The sequence below is a fragment of the Ceratosolen solmsi genome, unplaced genomic scaffold (genome assembly GCF_000503995.2).
Source record: "Ceratosolen solmsi marchali unplaced genomic scaffold, CerSol_1.0 scaffold11, whole genome shotgun sequence".
Taxonomy (NCBI): domain Eukaryota; kingdom Metazoa; phylum Arthropoda; class Insecta; order Hymenoptera; family Agaonidae; genus Ceratosolen; species Ceratosolen solmsi.
The window spans coordinates 5,748,752-5,770,540 of NW_011948416.1; the positions used below are offsets into that span (position 1 = coordinate 5,748,752).

The window sequence follows — 21,789 nt, forward strand, 5'->3', positions numbered from 1 at the left end:
TATACGGAAGAGAGAGAGAGAGAGAGAGAGAGAAAGAGAGAAAAGCCTGTCTTTTTGGGATGCTATTACAACTTTTGATCATTGATTGCACAATGAGTGGGCACGTGGCCCTTTTTTTTTCTCATGTCAACTATATACTGCATAGTTTTATAGTTGCACACCGCGGGTAATACGCATATCATACACCCTATCTCTCTCTCTCTCTCTCTCTCTCTCTCTCTCTCTCTCTCTCTGTCTCCCTCCCTTTGAGATAATCATATTCTTATCAAAAATAAATGCTCTCATTTACTAGATAAAATATGCACACACAGACGCACATTATCATTTCTCGTCTTAAATCTGTTGCAGTCAATGATGCCAGTCACAGTGACACATATATACGCACGTATCCGGCTTTGCTATTGTTCAATTGCCCAACAATTAAACGCGAACTCCGTATCCCGTTGTTTGACGCTGATTTTTCTCCGTTCCAACTGCGGGGACGAAAAGGACTTTCGAAAAGGAGCGAGAGAGGAAAGAGACACGAGTCGGGGCGCACAGTTTAACTCCCCGGCATTACTACGGCTCGTGGGATACGCGGCTCTTTGATTCCACGGGGGTGGGGTTGGAGACGATTTCGAAGCCGGAGATTTTTCTCACATGTGCGTCGTCGTTCCTGGTGTGACGAGTTGAATGCCAGAAAGGGACGAGAGCCGCGAATGCGCTAATTTGACTTGAGTCAAATCGCTGCTCTCGTGGCAAAACCTCGGCAAATAATAGATTTTCAATTTGGCGATTCTTATGGTTTTAAAGAGTCCTTTTGTTTTATACATATTTTGACATTAACTGGATCCAATGAGAAATTTCGGCTAATGTAATATGTCCCGACATAATCGAGAGCACGTAAATCAGCTATGTAAAATTAGAATTTGTAATGGGCAAATCCCTTTGCAAGTGAACTTTTAGACAAAGCTTTCCTTTCTCCAGGAAAACTACTTTTCTTTTGTATGTCGTATTATTTAATAATTAATTTTTAATTAAATCTCAATCTTTTCAATTAAAATTCCTTTTATCTCTCTTTGATCTTAATTTAGAAATGTTATCGCTCCTTGTTCATTACCAATTAATTTAATAAGGAAAATTTTTTGAGTATTTTTAGAAAAAAAATTTTTTTTACTTTTAATTATAATCTATTAAATAAAATCCTAGGCTTTGTTATAACGTATTTCAAAATAACATTGTAGATGTTTTTGGTGTTTTTTTTATGTTTTTTGTTTTTTGTTTTTATATAAAATGTAACGAAGCTAAATCATCGTTTCAACGACTTTATTACATTCGATAATAATAAATTTTCGATAAATTGTCAATTTCATTCAAAGCGGCTTTACTTTTATTTGCCAATTTTTAATCAGAGGAGTTTTCGGCTTAGAGTAATCTGTACTAATGAAATAATTTAGAAACGGGAATTCAACCAATATTGGATAATAGTCCATATGAGAAGTCGTCACATAAGTCTGAAATAACATAAATCGGTATTATGAAATTCACTTGCCTTACATAGTAAGCACTGACCTGCTCGCTGTTGAGTATGTAGACAATGCAACAAGATGAGTTTGCGCATTGGCGTGTAGACACGTAAGTATAGGGGAGGTAAATATGTGGAATAAGATGGAATGAGATGGGTAAAGAGAGAGAGAGAGAGAGAGAGAGAGTGAGAATGAGAGGTGCGGAACTGGTAGGAGATGATGAACAGCCGGTGGGATTTCCCCATAATCGGTGGAAATTCGACCGCCTGGTGTGAGATCCGCTTGGTACGCAAAGAACGAAGAGGGTGTCGAGGGTCAATAATTTCCTTGACAGGTAGCGGTATTGAGCGGGTAAATACGAGGACCAGTCGACCGCCGGCCAAGTACCTGCTCTATGGCATGGTACTTTATCGCCATCGTAAATAAATCTCATCCAGATGGTGGTGAATGTTGCTCTCTCTCTCTCTCTCTTTCTTTCGCTCGTGAGTACGCGAAGCTGTAAACGATGCCAGTGTGTAGCAGCCCAAATGCGTAAAGGGTCGGACTTTATTATAAGGCTCGATCGATCGGAACGTTATAGGGAGAGAGAGAGAGAGCTGTAGAGTATGTGTGGCGTCTGTCGGCAAGCTTCGCGGCTTTCGATGCGACATTCGCGGTACAGTCCCTGACATTTTTGTCCGTCTGCGTGATAAGTCATGAATTATTAGGAGCCAACTCGTGTATCCAATTTTCGTAACGACTGAGGGTGCGATGTAACGATGTAATCCTGAAAAATGAGAGATAGGAGCTTGTATCGCACCCGGCACTCTTTTCTATGTAGTTTGTCGTCTATCTTATCACAATAATATATGACGATCCTCTAAAATTATGAATGCTTTTGTTTTTCGTTAATTTTTATATCGCGAAAATTATTATCTCGCACATTAGAACTGAAAAACTTATATTGATTTTATTGCTTGAAAATAAAAGCATTTACATACTACTAACGTAATACCAACTCTCTTTTCCGCGTTATAATTTATATTTTACCTGTAATTTGCAATAAAGTAATAACATCAAACTTAGAATTCGATAGGAAACTTTTGTTAAAAAAAAAAAAAAAAAAAAAAAAAAATTTTTCCAAAAAAAAAATCTTTCATCCCATTTTTCTTAAATTATTTGCACTATAAGTGAATTATAGTATTGTGGAGCCAAATAAAAAGCACGTTTAATATTAAATTGTCGTAAGAAAATTATATTTACAATGTTTTGGAATTTCGTGTAATTCTAATATATTTCTTAATGCACGATAACTCGAAATTTATTTCAAATATAATTAAAAATCTAAACATAAAGTGCCGAAAAATAATTTACTTGTTGAATTCATTTTCTTTCATATTCGTGAAGATTACGGCGTTTGTTAAGCTCAAGTGAAGCACTGTCCATTTTAAATACGTAACGAAATGTTTAAATAAAAAAATACGAGTTCAGAGGAAAATATGATATATTTTCGGCGTAGAGACACCGTAATGCGCAAATTTATACTTTTACAATATTTACAGGACTTAAATAACGGCCGTGTTTCATAATTTATTGAAACATCGCTATATAAATGTCACACTTGTACTTTACATTAAATATAAATATTAATCCTATATGTATAGTATATAAATACATTATGTATATTAAGTATGCCATTACATAAGTACAGTTGAATTTGTGTAATACAGTAACAGAATTGTGATTTGACGATTTCTTAAAATCATGCTATTTTATTATCAGAGTTGGGTTGCGAAATAAACAACATTAAATAGTATTTTATGCATATATATATATATATATATATATATATATATATATATAATCGTTCAAATAACAAAGTAAAATCTTATTAATATAGTTATTGATTAATCTTATTATAATTCAGTGTCGTGCATTCGCAAGTGTAATAAATCTTATATAAGAACAATAGCGTTTTAAATTTTAAAATAATATTTTTCTACTCTATAAAGTCATCTTAAAGCGTTTTATGAAAATAGACAATAAACCCAACTCTGCTTTTGCAATTATTATCATTATCGTTATTATTATGCTTTCTTTTTTAAAAATTATACTATGTTAAAATTCCTCTAACGGTATTAAATAATTTACAATTTATTCAGAACCTTCGTTTTCACGTGTAGTATTTGCATAATTTAATCAATAATGGTGTGTGAAAATTTACTAATAATATTACACGTTAAAAAAAGGTTGATTCTTTGGTCGGTTGGCATAAGCACCGGTCAGTCTTCGGGTTTATATAAAATATTTACATACTCTATATATTTACTAAAAATTAAACTACGAACGATCAAACTTGGCTATTTACATTTGAAAAATCTAATAACTAGTAATAATTTTAATATTTACATCCGTTAAGTCGACGATCAAAGTTATCCTTAAGTGTCTTAATCATTTATAAGTTCCAATAGTAGGAGAACAAAACCGCACGATTAGAAGGAATCGATTGTGATTAATTTTTCCCTAAATACTACTTTCGTGTATGCGATGCCGATGAAATAATTGAATCTTACTTCGCATTGTTCATCATCGCGTCCAGCGCGATAGTCACCTTTAATGAAGCAATAAATAAAGAAACAACATCATTCATTTATTTAATTCTCTTTCTCCTTCACTCGAAACGTTCATTTCAAATTTAATCGGCAATGTTGAATTACTGACGCAACGATTCTTTCATTCTCCCTTATTAAAATGATTATCTTATTAAAATGACTTCTGCTAGTGCTATCGGCTGTTTATCACAGCAGATTAATTGTCAAACGTGTTGTTATACTATTTTCAATAAACTGACCAACTAGATCAAACGAAAATGATTAAAATATTCTCGTCTACGCTATTTTATTTTATCTTCTTACGTTAAAGGTTTTATTTTCTTTCTTATTTATATATTTATTTATTGGTTTTTTTTTTTTTTTTTTTTTTTTTTTTTTTTTTTATATTTCATTGAATTTTCTTTGCTAATCACATTTCAAACTCTCGTAAACGATACGTTGAATATTATTAATCTTTAATCAGCCCGGATAAATCACGACGACTTTGTAGCTCAAAACACACCGCAACACTCGACTCGATGATGCTTATAATTCATGACTGTAACTTTGCTAATCGAAACATCGTTTGTTTGTTTGTTTGTTCTTTATATGAGCTGCCGTAGGACCAGAAGATGTTTGCGCGCTACGGATACGATTCATAATGATACATTGCACTGGAGAATTTCCAATTTCCATTGAAATTTCCAAGGTCCATTGTCTATTGCGACCCTCTCGGCTCGCTACTAATTAACCAATAGACTTGGAATTGTTGACAATGCACGCGAGCCAGTGAAAAGCCTCTTTGCCATTATAGTAGTCGCCAATGATGTTCAAAATACCCTGAGTCTCTTGAACACCCCCCGCTCGTCTGTAATTTCCGGCTGCGGCGTCTGAGCGACGTCGTAGCAACTGGCCTGCTGTCAGTGAACAAACTGATGATGCGGTTGGACGGAATTGGGGCTGTACTGCTGGGTATTGGTGTAAAGAGGTATGTCTATGTGCTCGACCCCACTGTCGACGTGAAGGTGATGGTGGTGGTGATGCCTAACGTTCTCGTGGATGACGTGGTGATGGGGAGAGGTGTAGGCTTGCTCGTGGTGACCCGGGATCACGGGATTGCCGGGAGTCGCGGGGGTGGCAGCGTAACCACTGAGGAAATTGTTAAACCCGCAGCTGGGGAACATGGCCGCGCTGGCGTCGATGCTCGCTACGCTCGGCGGTGACTCCATCAGCTGGTGCTGGTGGTGCTGAGGGGTGTGCGGGTACGCGGGGAAGTTGTTGCCGATGCTGCGCGGCGCCTCGATCACGTGGTTAACATTGAGCGGGCTCGAGAGATGAGTGTCCGAGGCATCGGAACTCCCGCAGGAGCTCGAGGATGCCGAGTACGGCCTCCGCTGCTGTTGGTTCTGAGGACTGTGCTGAATATTCGTCATTGGACTTGGTACGTGGTGCATGAGGTGGGGATGCTGCTGCGACTGTTGTTGCTGTGCCTGCTGTTGCGGTTGGACGGTTGTTAGGTGATCGTGAGGAGTACCTGCTAAAATCAAGGCAATTGTTTTTTTCTTTTCTCTCTTTTTATTTTGTTTTGTTTTGTTTTGTTTTGTTTTGTTTTGTTTTTAAACCAAAGCGAAGGCCACCGACGCGAAGATATTGACGAAGAAACGATTCATTATAAGCCATCCTTCCCCTTAATTGAATTTACGATTAAAGCCTTATATCTCGTAAAGAAGTTTCGTCGAAAGAAGTAAGTAAAAATAGACAAATTTTTTGTTTTTATTACTAATTTATTGTTGCTCGTTATCAACTAATGTAAGGAATCGCCACGTACTTCGGATAGTGTTATAAATAGATTGCATTGGATTGCGTTTGAAATTGATTTTTAACGATAAGATCGCTATTTTTCGATAAAATTCGAGTTACGTACTATCGATCGACTTTAACCGCGAAACTGCAAAACTATTACCATTAAATGAAAATTATATTAAACCATTATAATAAAAAAACATTCGTCCATTAAAGTAGAAAATAGCAATAGCTAAATATGAAGTGAATAATATCAACTTACCACCGTATTGGTAGAACATATCAGGAGTATAATAAGTGCCGTCTTCGTGTGGTACTCCGGAAGCACCTTGAGTCGGGAAGGTGGCACTTGGCGGGATGCCGTAACCCCCGTGATTGGTCATGTATTCCGAGCTAACGTAACCAGAGCTGTCTGTGTACTCCGAGTCAGCAGTCGTTTCCGTGGTCGTTCTCGTCCGATACGGTGATGTTGGACTGGTATGCTGATGTTGCTGTTGCTGCTGTTGCTGCTGTTTCGACTCCTGCATGTCGGAGATACTGGCGTTGGCGACGACCGTGGCGAGCGACGCTTTGGATAGGGGTGTGCTGGGCGGATTGCCCGAGCAGGCGATGGAGGCCTTCTGGTCGGAGCTCAGCACGAGATCCTTGGCTTCGATTTGGGAAAGTACATAGTTGACGGAGACGATGCAGTGGGGTCGGGAGCTGCGGGAGTTGTGAACGATCGTTGCGTACGACTGCATCCAAACCCAACCGCCTGTGCGCGTCAGAAACCTATAGTAGCGCGTTGTCACTTGACCCTTGCATAACACTGCAAAAATGAAAAGAAAAGAAAAAAAAAATAGGACATTTTTATCTTTTAAGAGTAAGAATGAAGGACGATCGTACGATAAGGGAATCCTTTTATGTCACACACATCGATGCACAAACTGCCACGGGTTTAGCATTTCAAATTGTAATAATTAACGACAGGTAGGAGTGATAATTATCGGTGCCTCGATTTCCTTACTAAAAAGACTTTGAGCAAGCAAAGTATTTGAACGTACTTGAAACGGCTAAAGCCGCCAACACAATATAATTTTATTATCTCTTATTAGAATCGAGAGATTAACAATAAAAAGATAATACGCTTCATCGAATGAGAAATGTAAACTTGCCGCAAAGCCTTACCATCTGGTGTATTACAAAGCTCATTAACTCCGTATTAAAACAAGTAAAAGTAAAAAGACAAAAATAAAATAAAAAAAAGACTACTCATTAGCGAAGTCAGTCGAGAATATCAAGAAGAAAGTTCGCTTCGTTTTATCACGAGTCCGTTTCTACGAGTACATAATAATGAGAAATACAAAAGCGCTTGCTTTTGACCGACTGCGACATGAAAATCTCTCGTACGGAATCTCCACTCTCGGCATAAGCGTCTTATACTTGGCGGCTAGTAATAAAAAAAAAAAAAAAAAAAAAAAAAATTTACGCTGTCTTTGTGCAGAGAGGGGGGAGGAGGGAGGGGGTTTGGACTTTTTTTCTTTCGTAGTATAAAAGCCCTTGATATCCCGTCTCCTAGAAATGATATTAGCGGATCACTCACACAACGGCAATGGCATCCATCCCTTTGAGGCTAAGCTCGTGAGCCTATGAAACTGTGAGTCTGTTCAAACAATGATAGCAGTAACAGCCACCCGTCGTCTCTCTTACTACTTCTACGTTGCTCCTCCTATCCACTTATCTCTATTTTCCTACCTCCTATATCCTCGCAGTATCTACCATCATCTCGCTCGCTCTTCCTTCCATCCTTCCTTCCTTTCTTCCTCCTTACGTTCAGTCTTCGTTCTTTTACTCTCTCTCTCTCTCTCTCTCTCTCTCTCTCTCTCCTTCCTACTATTTCTCCTTTCTTACTTACTTTAACTAAAACAAAGTCTCGACTTTTTCTCACATTTTGCTCCACCATATTATAAGCAGGTCCCTTTCTTTGCTTCATCATTGGAATTTTTAAACTTTATAAACTTTATTTTTACTTTGTCACAAGTTTTCCATAATTCTGTACTTGTATTTTCAACTTTTAACAATCTTGTATTTAAGCGAGATTTTTAAACAAAATCTTTCTCTTATCATACAAGACTTGTGCCGTGAACGTTTAAAATTTCAATTAAGGAAGCGTGTTGGCGATAAAAAAATATTTTTCGCTAAGCAAACTCAATAATCGGATTGATTTTAAATTGCAGAACAATCTACTTATATATAAATTTAATTTCTTATTTAATTCTTTAAACTTTACTTCCGTAATACAATTGCCATCCTAAGTTTCTAATACAATATTTAAATAACAAAATGAGCGTACCGATTAATTTTTTTTATATTAATGCAAAATGTAAGTTTCAAGCTAAAGTTATGCATAAAATTGTTGGGCAGAATTCCAATTATCAATTGGATAATACCTATTTCGCATAATCCTATTATTTGCAATATTTAAATGAAACGAGGATTAAATACCTTTCTATAAAACTCGAATTCAATTTATTTTCGCTTTATTTATTTTACAAATTTGTTCTCAATATTTTTTGTATTTTCGAGAGCAATCGTGCAGTATAATATCGTGATGCACATACAATTCATCATTGTTCAATCGATAATTCACATCGCAATTCAATGTTCTGCTTGTAATTGTTTTTATGATCGCACGTATTTACGATTGATAATAATTTTGTTAATCATGGTTCAATATTTGGTTAATTTGGTTATTAAAAGGACCAATGCATGGAACGTGCTCAGAACAGAAAATCTCAGAAGTTGTGTGCAAGGTAATATTACATGTTATATGCGTAAAATTTTCTTTGCACGTCTCAGCCATTTCTAGTGAAGTGCAGTTGATACAATGCGGAGATGCCAAGAATAATTATTTTATAATGCTATATACGTATTATTGACTTTTTCTTTTTAATTATTATAGATTTTATAATAGCAGTAGCAACAACAACAACAGAATTTTAAAAACGTATAGATACTTTTACAGTTTCCGAGATATATTTTAAAAGGATATATATATATATATATATTTGTATTTGTTGCATAATGTCTTGTGTATGTAATATTAAGCGAAATAAATGAATAGAATTTTGTTTTTTTCATCCTGTCTCATCTCATACTAATCTCGGTTATATATAAATGTTAATTTCGTTTATTTATTATAAATCGGCTAATAAGCTAATATAAATAACTACAGCTTGTTCAAGACTCTCGCTCTATTTTCTCTCAAGTTTTCACCGTAAGGAAGATTTCATTCTTATAAAGTCTCGGCTTGTAGTGTAGTACGAGTAGTAACCTCGAGTCTTTTCATTCTTAAACACGAAGTTAAAAATATGCAGTCCGCAAAGAGTGACGAATATGACGGTGGTGACGTAAAACTCGAAAGGGCGTTTCCTCTTCGCGAGGCACACGAGACATCCAAAATGAAAAATAAAAAGAACAAGAAGCACAAGAAGAGGAAAAGGTGAGAGACGAAAAGAGTGCATAAGGTAGAGAGAAAATAAGTAGTAAAAGAAGCACAGCGAAGGTAAAGAAGGTGGTCGGTCATCACGAGCGAGCCGACGAAAGATCAAAGCCTCTCCGTGTTTCGCGTATAAGGGCTTACCAGACACCCGACCCTCCCCTCCCCTCCCCCCTTCTCCTACTCCTCCACCTCTCGCTCTCTGTCTGTCTGTCTGTCTGTCTCTCTCTCTCTCTCTCTCTCTCTCTCTCTCTCGCTCTTTCGCTGTAGCTGAAAAGCAGCGTCAGCTGTATATGTACGTATACAACCCTTTTGAGCCCTTGTGGACTCTTTTCCTTGGTACCAAAGCCACTTTATAGGTACGAGAGACATGCATAGACGCGAAATGCAGATAGTATCGATATCGTCGAATGTTTCTGGAAAAAGCGCGATCTGCTTTGCAAATAATGAGAAATTTAAACGTCACGTTGTATCGTAACAAATTTTATTCTCACATGCTATTAACAATGTTACATTATATAACTTTAATTCATGAAAAAATTCCTTCACTCATCACAATTTTTATTAAATTAAATTAAAATCTCATTGCCTCGTCTCGCTTTAACATAATTTTTTCTTCTTAATCCAGTGATATCAAAATATGTTTCTTAAACAGGCTCTTCTTAATATAATTTGTGATGATATTAGATGCTGATGGTGCAAAAGAAGCTCATTAAAAGCAACTACGCTTCTTCTAGAATATGGCACTTCGCGGTATTGATATTGATCCTATTGTTTTGAAGTTTTCGTTAGTATCTTTTGTCAGCGAAACTTTTCAACTTTAAGTATTCTATTATTAGCTTAATCGATATTTTTTATTCTTTTCAATAAGACTTCCATCATTTTTATCATTAGTCTTGTCTGAATCTGGCACAACGCTTATATTTGCAATGTGTGCAATTAGTGCGAATGTACGATAGCCAATGAGCAATGATGATTAATTATAAACAACACTACCCACGACTTTATTCATAATTTTAATAACAATTGCCCACCGATATTTTAACAGATAGCAAATAATACACTTTAATAATGCCCATCTTTATAACGTCGTTGATAATGCGATGAGCTTGGGAAATTCTTGCTTAATCATATCTAAATTATAATAAAAAAATAAATTACTTACAAATTTGATGTGCCTGCTGCAAGTGCACAGCATCGCTAACGTGAACGTAATGATAAAGCGTTTTGTCTATCAGTTCCTGTGGTTCGTAGCCAGTCAATTGTGGAACACTGTAAAAATTAATTTATTTCCTGTTGTATTTCTTCCTTATTTCATGTCACCCTTATTGAAATTCACACTTGCCCGAAAAGGACAGGTGGATAAGTTTACCGAACAAGCGTTCAAATTAACTTGCGTACAATTAGAAATCTTTATTGAATTGCAGATTCGAAGGCAGACGTTTATTTTACCATTAACACGCGCATATTTTATCGTCCCCTTAGTGAAATTAAAAACAAAATAAACAAAAAAAAAAAAAAAAAAAAAAAAAAAAAAAGAAAGAAAATATTGCAGTAGATGGGACCGTCGATGTTAGTTCGAACTGAATAAAGTGGCTGTCATTATTTGGTAATTCGAGAAGAGGACTTTAATGGTCCAAGTTTGGAGTTTTTTTTCTTTTCTTTTATCATCGAAAAACATAGCGAATGAAATTTGATAACACGGGCTCGTGCATGTACACACTGCATTTATTGCTTGTACATTTGAAAATAAGCGCGCATACGTAGATTACTCATTTATACTTAATTAAAAAGCTAACTAATACGATGCTTATATTATAACACGATTTCTTAATAATCCAAGTGTATACAATTATTTCAACATTAAAAAGGCTTGAGGCACGATCGATACTATATTGTTTCTAAATTTAGATTATTATTGACTCGATGGGATTTGTTAAGGACGTATTACCAGAGTGTCCATTCGAGATAGACAATTTCTCCACACGAATCCCATTGCATTGAAATTATGCAAAAATTGTTGCTTCGATCGAGCCTCGACTCAAGTAGCGAAAGAATACGATCGATTCTTCGTTGCGCCCGGCCTCCCGACAAATATTTCCCAACTTTCATTAAGGCATTGCGGGGTCAACGTATGTATTCCCGTCTTGGCCCTGGTCGTTGAACCCAATTTACGTGGTGCAGCGCACGCCGATTTTCGCAAGAGAAACACAAGTAAGCGACATCGCAGACACTGAGTGTCATAATGAAAATATAAACAACTCACCTGGCGTCGAGGAATATGAGCTTGAGGTCGAGGGAGGCCCGGAACATGAACATGTTGTGATGCAGCTTGATTTCCGTGTTGGCGCTCGGCGGCATCGAGTAGCCAACCGCGACGAGGCCGACGTTGTGGAGCTCGTAGCCGGCGGATTTGTCGTATTCGGAGCCGGTGCCTCCCGGCACAGTCACGTGCTTCAGCTTCAGGTAGCCGGAACAGTGGATCACCTGCGAAAAGTGGGGAAGCCGAAACACCGGCGTGTTTATTATTTGCCGTACACGGCCGATGACACTGTACCCTTCACCCCTCTCCGCCCTCCTCCTCACCAGCCAAGCGCTCGCAATCCTCCAACGAGTTTACAAAATAATACGGCTCTTTCCTTTTTTCGCAGCATCGTCGCCGAGGTCGCGTACTTTGTCGCGTCACTACCGCATTTCAAGCGGGAGATACCCCTCGCGCCTCACCTCAACATCCGATTACGCGTATTTCCCGTGGCCGCTACACGACCCTTTTAAATGCTTTCCTATTTGCCCATTTTTCTATTCATATAGCAACGTTGGCGGCGCCAGTCAAACAAAGATCGACGTAATATCGGTGATTGATTTTTCATTCGTACATAGACACCTACACGTCGGTCTATTGGCAATGCTAGTAGCAATGCTAGTAGCAATGCTAGTAGCAATAGTAGTATCGAAGTTGCGTAGAAAAATAGTGAAAACGAAGGCAAATGAATGTTATCGCGACACAGGTATTGGAAAAACTTTGCTCGTGTACTTGGCAGCCAATGCAAGAAACCAGGCGAGTGTAAATAAGCTCGGTAATGAAGGGATCGACTTGATTCGCCCAAATTAACAAACTCGAAAATGTTAATAAGTCGCGAGTGCGTTCGCATCAAAAGCTCCGTGCTAGGCTTAACAAGCCTTAAATTGACACGTGTGCGTACTCTTGCAAATGAATTCATTTGGTGCTCCTCCCGTTGCAGCGGCATCGGCAACGCCTCACAAAAGTAACCCAATATTCATTCTGCGCGCAAAAAAACAAGGACTACGTAATAGGATAATAACTACAACGACGACGACAACGACAACAAAGTAATAGGAATAATAATAATAATAATAAATAATAAAGAAAAACAGAGAACGGAAACAGCAAGCCCAATTAAACACACGCATACATAGGTAGTTAGGTTATTCGCGCCTCCCTCGCTTAAAAGTACGGCACTCATCCCCCTCGGCCACGCACAAAGGAGTAAAGCGTAAAACCGCGCGTGCATATCTACGCATAATTACCAATTTCGAGTACGACGAAGCGGCGATGCATCCGTTAAAGTGCATCGGCGGCTCTTGTCTACATACTCGCCGATTCTTCAAGTTTGATTTGTAAAGCAAATAAGCGCGCGATTCCTTCCTGCTGCTTTCATCTCAAAGCTAATGCATGCATAAAAATAATCCCGCGGGCTCTTTTACGCTTTTAATTTTTTTTTTTATGGATAGTTTGCATGACGAGCCGTACTATTGTCTCCTTTCCTATAGAACATTAGCAGTTGAAAATTTTGATTTCGGTGTAAGATGACTCGCTCACTACGTTCCGCATTCGAAGATATTTATGGCCATGGAAAGCCCGATTGCAGAAAACGACGACATTTACAATCGATGCTTAAAAATTACAACGAATTGATCATTATCGGCACTTTTATCATGAATAATTAATTAAAGTCTTCCGTCTAAGCTACCACTATTAATTAATGCTGAACGGATGGATTATTAATGCTGTCGACTTTGTGTTTCGCTTCTTAAAAAGAATATAAAGAATTACATCTGCTGATTAAAAGCTCCTATAATGTCATTAGAATTATTACGTATATTTTGATTATTTTTCATACAAGACCAACAATATTTGTATGAAAAAAATATACGTATTTTTTCGTTGCGCGAGATGTAATTTATTCCAATTTCAATGAAAAAGCCCCTTCAAACGAAGAGGCCAAGGACTCGACGTTATTATAATCATTGTACAAGAGAGTTTTAAGTTACTGGAATTCCAATGAGTTGGCTCTTTTTATACGAGAGCTTTGCTAATTTTATATGGCTAGTTTTTATCGATGTTCAATTTCTTTACGTTTAGTATATTGCACAAATCCTACGAGATAATACGAATGATGTTTTGGGTGAAATGTGCCACATGGAATTTTCAATATTTCAAAAATAATTCGTTTCACAACTGAGATAAAAACATAAACAAAATAAACAAAAAACAAAAAACAAAAACAAGACATTTATTTGATTTAAAATCAAGGAATAGTACAATAAAATCTCCTCAAGATTCTTATCAATGCAATAAAAGAGTATGATAAATATTATTAAGGAATATCTATTTGTTTATTTGAAAGAGATCAATCTAACTGGAATACAATTAAATTTCACGCTCAAGATATGCAACGTCAATTATCTAAAATAACTATGAATAATAATCTTAATAATCTTAATATTTCCGATTTAAGATTTAAGTGATGAAAGTAGATTGAAAAATTATCAGTATAAAATGACGTAAACTGGTTATTGAATTTTTTATTATATTAGAGTAATAATGAATAAAATTTGCCTGTCTTTACATCAATTACACCCTCCCCCCACCATCGCTCCAAAAAAGGCAAACTAATCGGGAATACCACTCGACTTGGAAATCCTAACACTCCAGCAGTGGTTCCCCTTCATACAGTCTGTCTCTTTATCCTAATTTTACGACCTAGATTTATGGGAATGAATTTTCGTCCCCCTTATGCCTCTATTGTCAACGTCGATATTATTCAAATAATTTACATATCCTTAAATAAAAAATTTAGTTTATTATCATTTCAGATCAAAAACAAAATGCCCGTTGGCATGCAAACTGTCTATTATGCATATGTACACGCGCGCACACACACACACACACACACACACACACACACACACACGCACACACACACACACGCACGCACACACACATATTTCACTTCTGTTATTATTTCTATTTTTATTTCTTTTTTATTTATCTATTATTTGTTATTTTTTGCATAATTCAAAATAACCTAAACAAGTCGAGTCAGCAGTGAGGTTTTATGTTTAAACAAACGAATCACATACATTTTGGGACAGTGGATGAGAGGCAACGAAGCCGACAGTCGTCACGTACAAAGCGCCAATCAATGATCCAGCCTCGACGGACGAATGAGCGAGCGCGTGTGCTCAGGACAAATAAAAAAATAATTGAAACGGTTATCCGCCGGGTGACTTTCGCAATGGCGACGTTGACGCCAATTTTCCGGTGCCGTTATTTGTCAAACACAGCCGTAGCTGTTGCTCCGTCACTGTTTTTACCCCACGAGACATTTTAGCTCATCCCGGAGGCGCCCGCCCGCGCACACGCTCGATTTATCCGGGAAAGTGGCGCGAGTAAAGGAGCGCCGCAAAGCGGATCGATTCAACCCGACGACGTCGCGCGCCTCCTTCTCATCCTCCTCCCTGTTTCCTCGTCCTTTCATCCTCGCGCGGAAGTCAAGTGCTCGCCGACGTGCCATCGCCGTTTTTTGCGCTCCCGTACAAAAGACGACGGCACCTGGACGAAACTCGCCGCGAGTGTTTTATACTCTGCCGCGAACTTCTCACACTTCCTATCGCTCGCAAGGGAATTCTCTCAACATAATTCCGCTATTATACCCATTGTTTCCTTAATCGTGCAATTACTTAAACGTTTCACGCCGGTGTCCGTGCCTTTGCTCCTTTCCTTCACTCTTTCGTGCTCCCCCCTCCCCACTATCCACCCCTCTCTATCTATCTCTCTCTCTATCTATCTCTCTCTCTATCTATCTCTCTCTCTCTCTCTCTCTCTATATATATATATATATATATATATATATATATATCTTCCACGATCCCCATCCCCAACCCTCGTACGCCAGCAAACGTTTAACTATCGATTCGTCTATTAATCCCCATCTTCCTAAACAGGAACTCGCAAACTGATGGCCAATAGTATGGCACGTACATGGCCGAAAGCTCACCGCAGTCTCAACGTGTCAGCGTACACGTTGTCCAAGTTGCTTGCCCAGTCGAAGAAAAGAAAACAGTAACGATCCTCATAATCTTACCCGAGCATAAATGTATCGTCAATTTGCACAGGGAGGAAGCGATGGCGGACGAGCGGATGCTAGGATACGTTTAAAAAGAAAAGCTAACGATGTTCGGGAGAGGGGGCAATGGCGAAGGATGAAGAGGGGGGGGGTGTAGAGCAAATGCACCGAGCTAATCTACAAACTGCAGCGGTGATAAAACGATGAAACGGGACGGAGAGGCGGGAGTACCGCGACGCGAGCTATTCTACCTGCGGGCCAATGGCTCGCGCGTGACCCTCACAATGCCCTACCTACTTATGCCCAACATCATCCCTTATCTCTCACTTAGCATTTGGATTTTTATTCGTTTTTATGATTTCCTGCGCTCGACGTCCCGCTAATCTTACTCCAAAATGTAACGCGCTGGCTTTCTTATGCGCACTTTATTCTTTATTTTTTATTCTTCGGCACATTAATCTCGGCCTTTGTCTCGCGCTTTGCTTGTCCTCCCTCTGCCCCGTTTATTCCCGATTCGTGTTTCACGTATTAGCGACATTTTGTAATCGACATTGTTCTCTCTCCTTCACTTCTGATCCTCAACGCGTCTGCCTACCATCGAGCTTAATAAAGTGTACGGCGCGAGCCAGTGATTTACATTGGCAGGTGATATAGCCGCGATCCCCTCCACATCGCTATCCCAGCAAAAAAAAAAAAATAATAATAATACAAGCTTTCAAGCATAGAAAACAAAGCGCAGGTAAAAGTTACCTTGAAGCCAGCCGAGGTGAGACCGGCGTTCCTCTTCGCGAGCACGCACTTCATCCTGAGAAAGAAGGCACGCTCGATCTCGATGTCACCGTGGGAATTGGGCGGTGGAAGTGCACCGCTCGGCAGACAGGAGCCGCTCAGTACCGAGGCCATCTCCTCGTGGTCGTACTGGTGGATGTACTCGTAAATGCTGTTGCCCGTGAGCTCGACCTGCAATTGCCGATACAAGCGATTCGTCGCCTCAGTCAATCGTTGCACAACGGCGTTTCCTTGGCTATTGTGCGCTCGTTTTACCGGGCTTGCGCGGCATTATAACTTTACGACGCGCATTGCATTCTTACGGACTACGAAGGACATTTTCGAGCGAATAATGGGAAGTTTCATTCAACTATTCGTAATGCTGTATATGGAGTCTGCATTTAAAATTCAGGGAATGCAACAAAGTATGATGCACTTGCCAAGCCTAACTCGTCGGAGCTGTTATAATATTCTTTGAGATGTTAATTAACTAATTTATACTTATTTAATTCTTCGAGGCTGCATTTTAGAGTGGCTTGCACAAAAAAAAAAAAAAATATATATATATATATATATATATATATATATAATGTAGAAAATACAATCTTTGTTTATTGTTATTAAAATTAAGTTGTATGACGTTAATAAAACGTGAAAAAAGTGAAAAATCCGCGTGGTAATTGCCCGTATTGTTTTGTCTTAATCCTCTATATATACAAATGTATAAACATGTATACGCGTTTTAAATATAAATATGTAAGAAATTAAGAAAAATATTTTTAATTTAGTTTTTTGAAATTGTTAGTTAAAAATTTCCATGCTAATAGTGCGATCTATCGTTATAATATATAAGTTTATAAAAAAAATTGACAATTAAAAAATTAACGTCAAGTAATTATTTCAAAGACCAAAAGTATGCAAACAAATGTAAATTAAATTTTATTATTGGTTCCGATAAAATTCTGGTCAATATTCCGATCTTGAGGTCCATAGTATTTTGCCTTGAGGTATTTCCCACAATTTCTGTCTTAATACAATTGCATTGGTTTGTCCCAGATATGTCATCATCGATACATTAAAAAAATCCTGATACCTTCGTACATGCTCACATATATTAATACATTGTAGGTTAGCAAAGAACCAACTGCTTTCACAACTGTAACATGACTGCTGTTCTTTATTATATTTCTAAATTTTCAATCTATAAAACAATCATGAAAATGTACTTGAACAAAAGAAATTAATACGAAAAAGAATTAATAATGTGTAAAGTTGAGAAAATGTCACACAAGGACAAATGGATGACTGAACTATCCGAAAAGGCTATTATGTCAAAATAACACGTTTTAATGATCCATGATTCGAGATAAGCTACCGCAGCTCAATTACTGTCAATTAAAAGCAAGATTTTCGAGAGATTTTTCCATCGATACCCCCGCACCCCGCTCGCTCTCTCTCTCTCTCTCTCTCTCTCTCTCTCTCTCATCGTACGCGCGTACTCGTAAATACATACACACACACACACATATATATATATATATATATATATATATATATATATATATAATCAATGTTATATAACAATTAATAAGTAATATAATGTGGGGATATCTCCAACCTGGGACAGTCCGAGAAGTACGCTGGCCGTTTCACTGATGTACATTATTTTCCCGTCAGGCGCCACAACAAAGATAAATCCGTCCAACGTCTAGAATAATAAAAATTCATTTATAATTTATCGTTGAGTCCTGCACTGATAGCATTCATAACTGATCGAGTACTCACTTGAAATAAATGTGAGCCCAATTCTTTGATTGTTGTTTCTCCAGGATGGTTTAACGGCGGCGCCGCACCCCATTCGTCTCCAAGACCTAAGCATAAATCATTTATGTTGTTGACACGGACTTTCTTGAAAATCTAAAGCATCTCGCATGCGTACAAGTACCAGAAGTACGTAACACGTGCATGGAAAGCAGATCGCTTAAAGTTACGATAGATTTCGTTCGACAAGCGACCCATTGAGGGGAAAAACTGGCAGTCGCATCGGGGTGTGGAAATCTCGATAAAAGGTTCGCATCTCTGGTACACCGAATTTACATTTAATTGATTGTTCATCGAGTCCTCGCATTCCCGAGGCAGCGATCCCACGGCTAGATAAAAACTATGGAAAAATCGATGGTTCGACGCCCTTATTATAGATCGACATCTCTCGCTCGGAGATATACAAAGGAGCCGCGAGTTGACGCGACGGCGCGCTATACTTCGGGGGACCGCGCACGTACGAAAGAAAGAAATAAAGAAAGAAAGAACGAGCGAACGAACGAATGAATCTGTCACTTGTTCATGCGAGAAGATGAATATTATGGGTGGAAAGCAAGCAAATAGGATGTTTGATCGATCTCGTTCGATTCGTCGCCCTTACCCCTCTTACCCCTTCCCCTCGCACGCGACGACTTTCTATCTTTCTTTGTCAGAACAGATAGCATTCCCTAGTGAGAATCCCTTGTAGTTTATAACAGGACACGCGTAAAGTGGTTCCGGCGGAAACTTTTTCACTCTTTTTTATTCGGTCTTCGGCAAAGGCACGGGGATCGGCGACGATCGACTCATGCACCCGCACGTTAATTCATCAGCGCCACCTTGTAGGACACTTAGACTACGCAAAGGGCAAATAGTATCGGATGAGATGGGTGTGATTGCGCACTTAATACATTGTTATGCGAGGGTGCCTCGCTAACCCCTACCCCTTCATCCCGCCTTTTTTTCTCTCCTCTCTTTTCTTTCTCTCTCTCTCTCTTTTTTTTTTACCATCCAGCGACGCCCCTCCGCCGTCGCCCCGCCGCCCTGCTCCTTCGACGCTGCTTTGTAAGCAAAGCATGGGGGCTGTTATTGCGTTACAATGGCGCGCACGCTCTCCCTCGGATTTCCAGACATCGTTGAATTGAATTTCAAGAGGTCGCATCCCTCTAGAACGCCTCGCCTTCGTGTTCACGACCGCCTCGTATTTATGTGCGGATGTGCCGAGTCGATCGCCCTTACTCCACGTGTGCGCATTAAAACGGCGTTAAAAAAATCTTTGGAGTAAAAAATTTGCGAACGAACGGATTTATGCGCGTCACATATGTTATATTCGCGCTTCGGGACGATGTAGGGGGGAAGTAAAAGAAGGAGAGACAAACGAAGCCACATCCGCACGTTCGATCGCTGTCTTTTGATATATTTCCTTTCCACCAATAATATCCATATACGCGAGCGAATAAGCGACAGCTTCCCTTCTTTCTCGGGCGATTCTCCGATGACGCGAACTCGCACATCCTTAGTAAAATTCCCGAAAGCGAGATGCCGATCTGCAAGGACATCGCAGCGGTCCGTCGATTTTTCGAGCGGGTTTATCCGACATTAGGATCGCCGCTCGCTCCAACAGTTCGATAAACAAGGATTGTACATGTAAATACGATGAGCACGCGGAGCGGACGTTGTACCACGATTTCACAGCCCCGCGAGCTCAGCCCCCCCCTCCCCCGACGGCCCTCGACAACCTCCAGTGTAGCAAAATTTCAATGTTGTGCCCGCAATTATGTGCGCGTCCGTCTGCGCGTGTTTCGGCAATGGGAAAAATTTGTCGTCAAAGGTACAGCGAGCGAGTCAACCCTTGGCTATAGACGCCACTCTCACGCACGCGGAAAAGATTTTCCGCAAACGAAATTTTCCCGTCGTTCGCTTACGTGCAAATTAATGCGCGGACACGACATACTCAGCTGGGCTGAGCGAGAGACACGACTGCATCAAGTGCGAAACATTAACATGCACTCGACGTCGGCGCAACCGCATCTGACCCTTGGTATTATGCATTTTTCGTTGTGGCGCGAAAATTTTCCGCAAGTTGCTTCGGAATGATTAAAATATTTTTGCTACTCGTTATAAATAAATGGCGCCGAGTTTAACAGTCCTAACATTGCAGTACGTCGATTTACTAATAAACTCGTTGTGCCATTCGTGTAAAGCTATACAAACACTCTGCACAATGTCTTTTACAATTAATTTGCATTACGAAAATACAATTGTAATGATGCTAATTTAATCGTTTTTGGTCTATATTGTATATATTACTGAATCATCAGTCAATTATAATAATTATTTAATAATTTTGTTCGTGTGTGTATGGAAATTTAAAAAAAGTATCGAATTTACTGTAAGAGGAATTTGAGGAATTCAATGTTGATTAGAAGAATTTTTTTTTTTTTGTTATTAAGATAGGAATTGTGGAAGCGATTGGAAATCAATAGACTAATGACGGATATATAAATGAAGTTGACTACAAAGAAATCAATAATAATATTCAATTTAGATAGAAGTGGCAATAGGTATTTGCTAGTGACTTTTCATTAGATTAATAAAATCTGGAGGAAACACATAATTGAAAAATAATTGAGCTTGAAAGGATAAGGATGAGGAAATAACGAGCGAATCGACGATAGGCATAAATAATTTCTATTACATACTGTTTCTCCGAAGAGCGATAATCGGAATGAAAATTTACACCTTATCCGGCGTCAGTTTAATGCCCCATTTAAGACCCAAAGGGACAAAGGCCTTGGATAAAAGCGGGGATGGTACGTAAAGGGCAGAGTGTCGAAACTTACCGTCGGGGAAGAGATTTCTGAGCTTGAGGTAACTGGTGGTGAGCCGGATGACGCTGGCCTTGTCGAGTTGGGAGGTTATAGCCGCCGGCAGGGGCAGGAGCTTGGCGAGCTCGCAAAATTCCTGGTTCTCCTTCTCCCGGCGATTCTTCGCCGCGTCTCGACTCTTGGCTTTCATCACGACCTCCTGGGGACCGGCACCCGCCAGGACGATCGTATTGTCGTTGTTGTTGTTGTTGTTGTTGTTGTTGTTGTTGTTGTTGTTGCCCGTATGATTGTTGTTGCTCGTATGGTTGTTGTTGTTGTTGTTGTTGTTGTTGTTGTTGTTGTTGTTGTTGTTGTTGAGATGATGGTGGTGATGTTGAATCACCTTCTGTTGATGTTGCTGCTGGGAACTTAAGTCCAGCGTGTCCGTCAGCGGGCACTCTGTAAGCATCAGTAATATTTCTTATGCAATTAATTGCGTTCGCTCTATTGCTGCTTTCGGCAATCAACTTACGACTATACGGAATACATGCGAAATTAGCTAACGACGGCTTCGGTTAATTGGATATTTCAAGCATTCAATGGCTTAGTAGGCCGTGTGCAAAGTAATTTTTATTTACGTAAATGTACAATGATGATTATCTCATTGAAGAAAATTGATTGTCGCTT

General features: G+C 38.9%; 2 protein-coding genes across 2 annotated transcripts in view; both read right to left on the reverse strand.

The window, feature by feature from the left end:
- Positions 1–4,790: 4,790 nt before the first annotated feature.
- Positions 4,791–21,404, reverse strand: sim (bHLH transcription factor single-minded). Its single transcript, XM_011495773.1, has 8 exons — positions 21,139–21,404; positions 18,281–18,366; positions 18,114–18,203; positions 16,478–16,687; positions 11,623–11,843; positions 10,522–10,628; positions 6,141–6,686; positions 4,791–5,609 (listed from the first exon to the last, which is right to left on the reverse strand). The coding sequence occupies exons 1-8, from the start codon at positions 21,311–21,313 to the stop codon at positions 4,996–4,998; spliced, it is 2,049 nt and encodes a 682-aa protein (XP_011494075.1). The 5' UTR covers positions 21,314–21,404; the 3' UTR covers positions 4,791–4,995.
- LOC105359474 (RNA polymerase II degradation factor 1-like) overlaps positions 21,313–21,789 on the reverse strand; it is a 32,343-nt gene continuing 31,866 nt past the window's right edge. The window contains exons 2-3 of the mRNA XM_011496088.1: positions 21,403–21,561; positions 21,313–21,322 (exon numbers count right to left, since the gene is read on the reverse strand). Coding sequence (XP_011494390.1) covers positions 21,313–21,322; positions 21,403–21,561 — 169 coding nt within the window. The remainder of the gene's footprint in view (positions 21,323–21,402; positions 21,562–21,789) is intronic.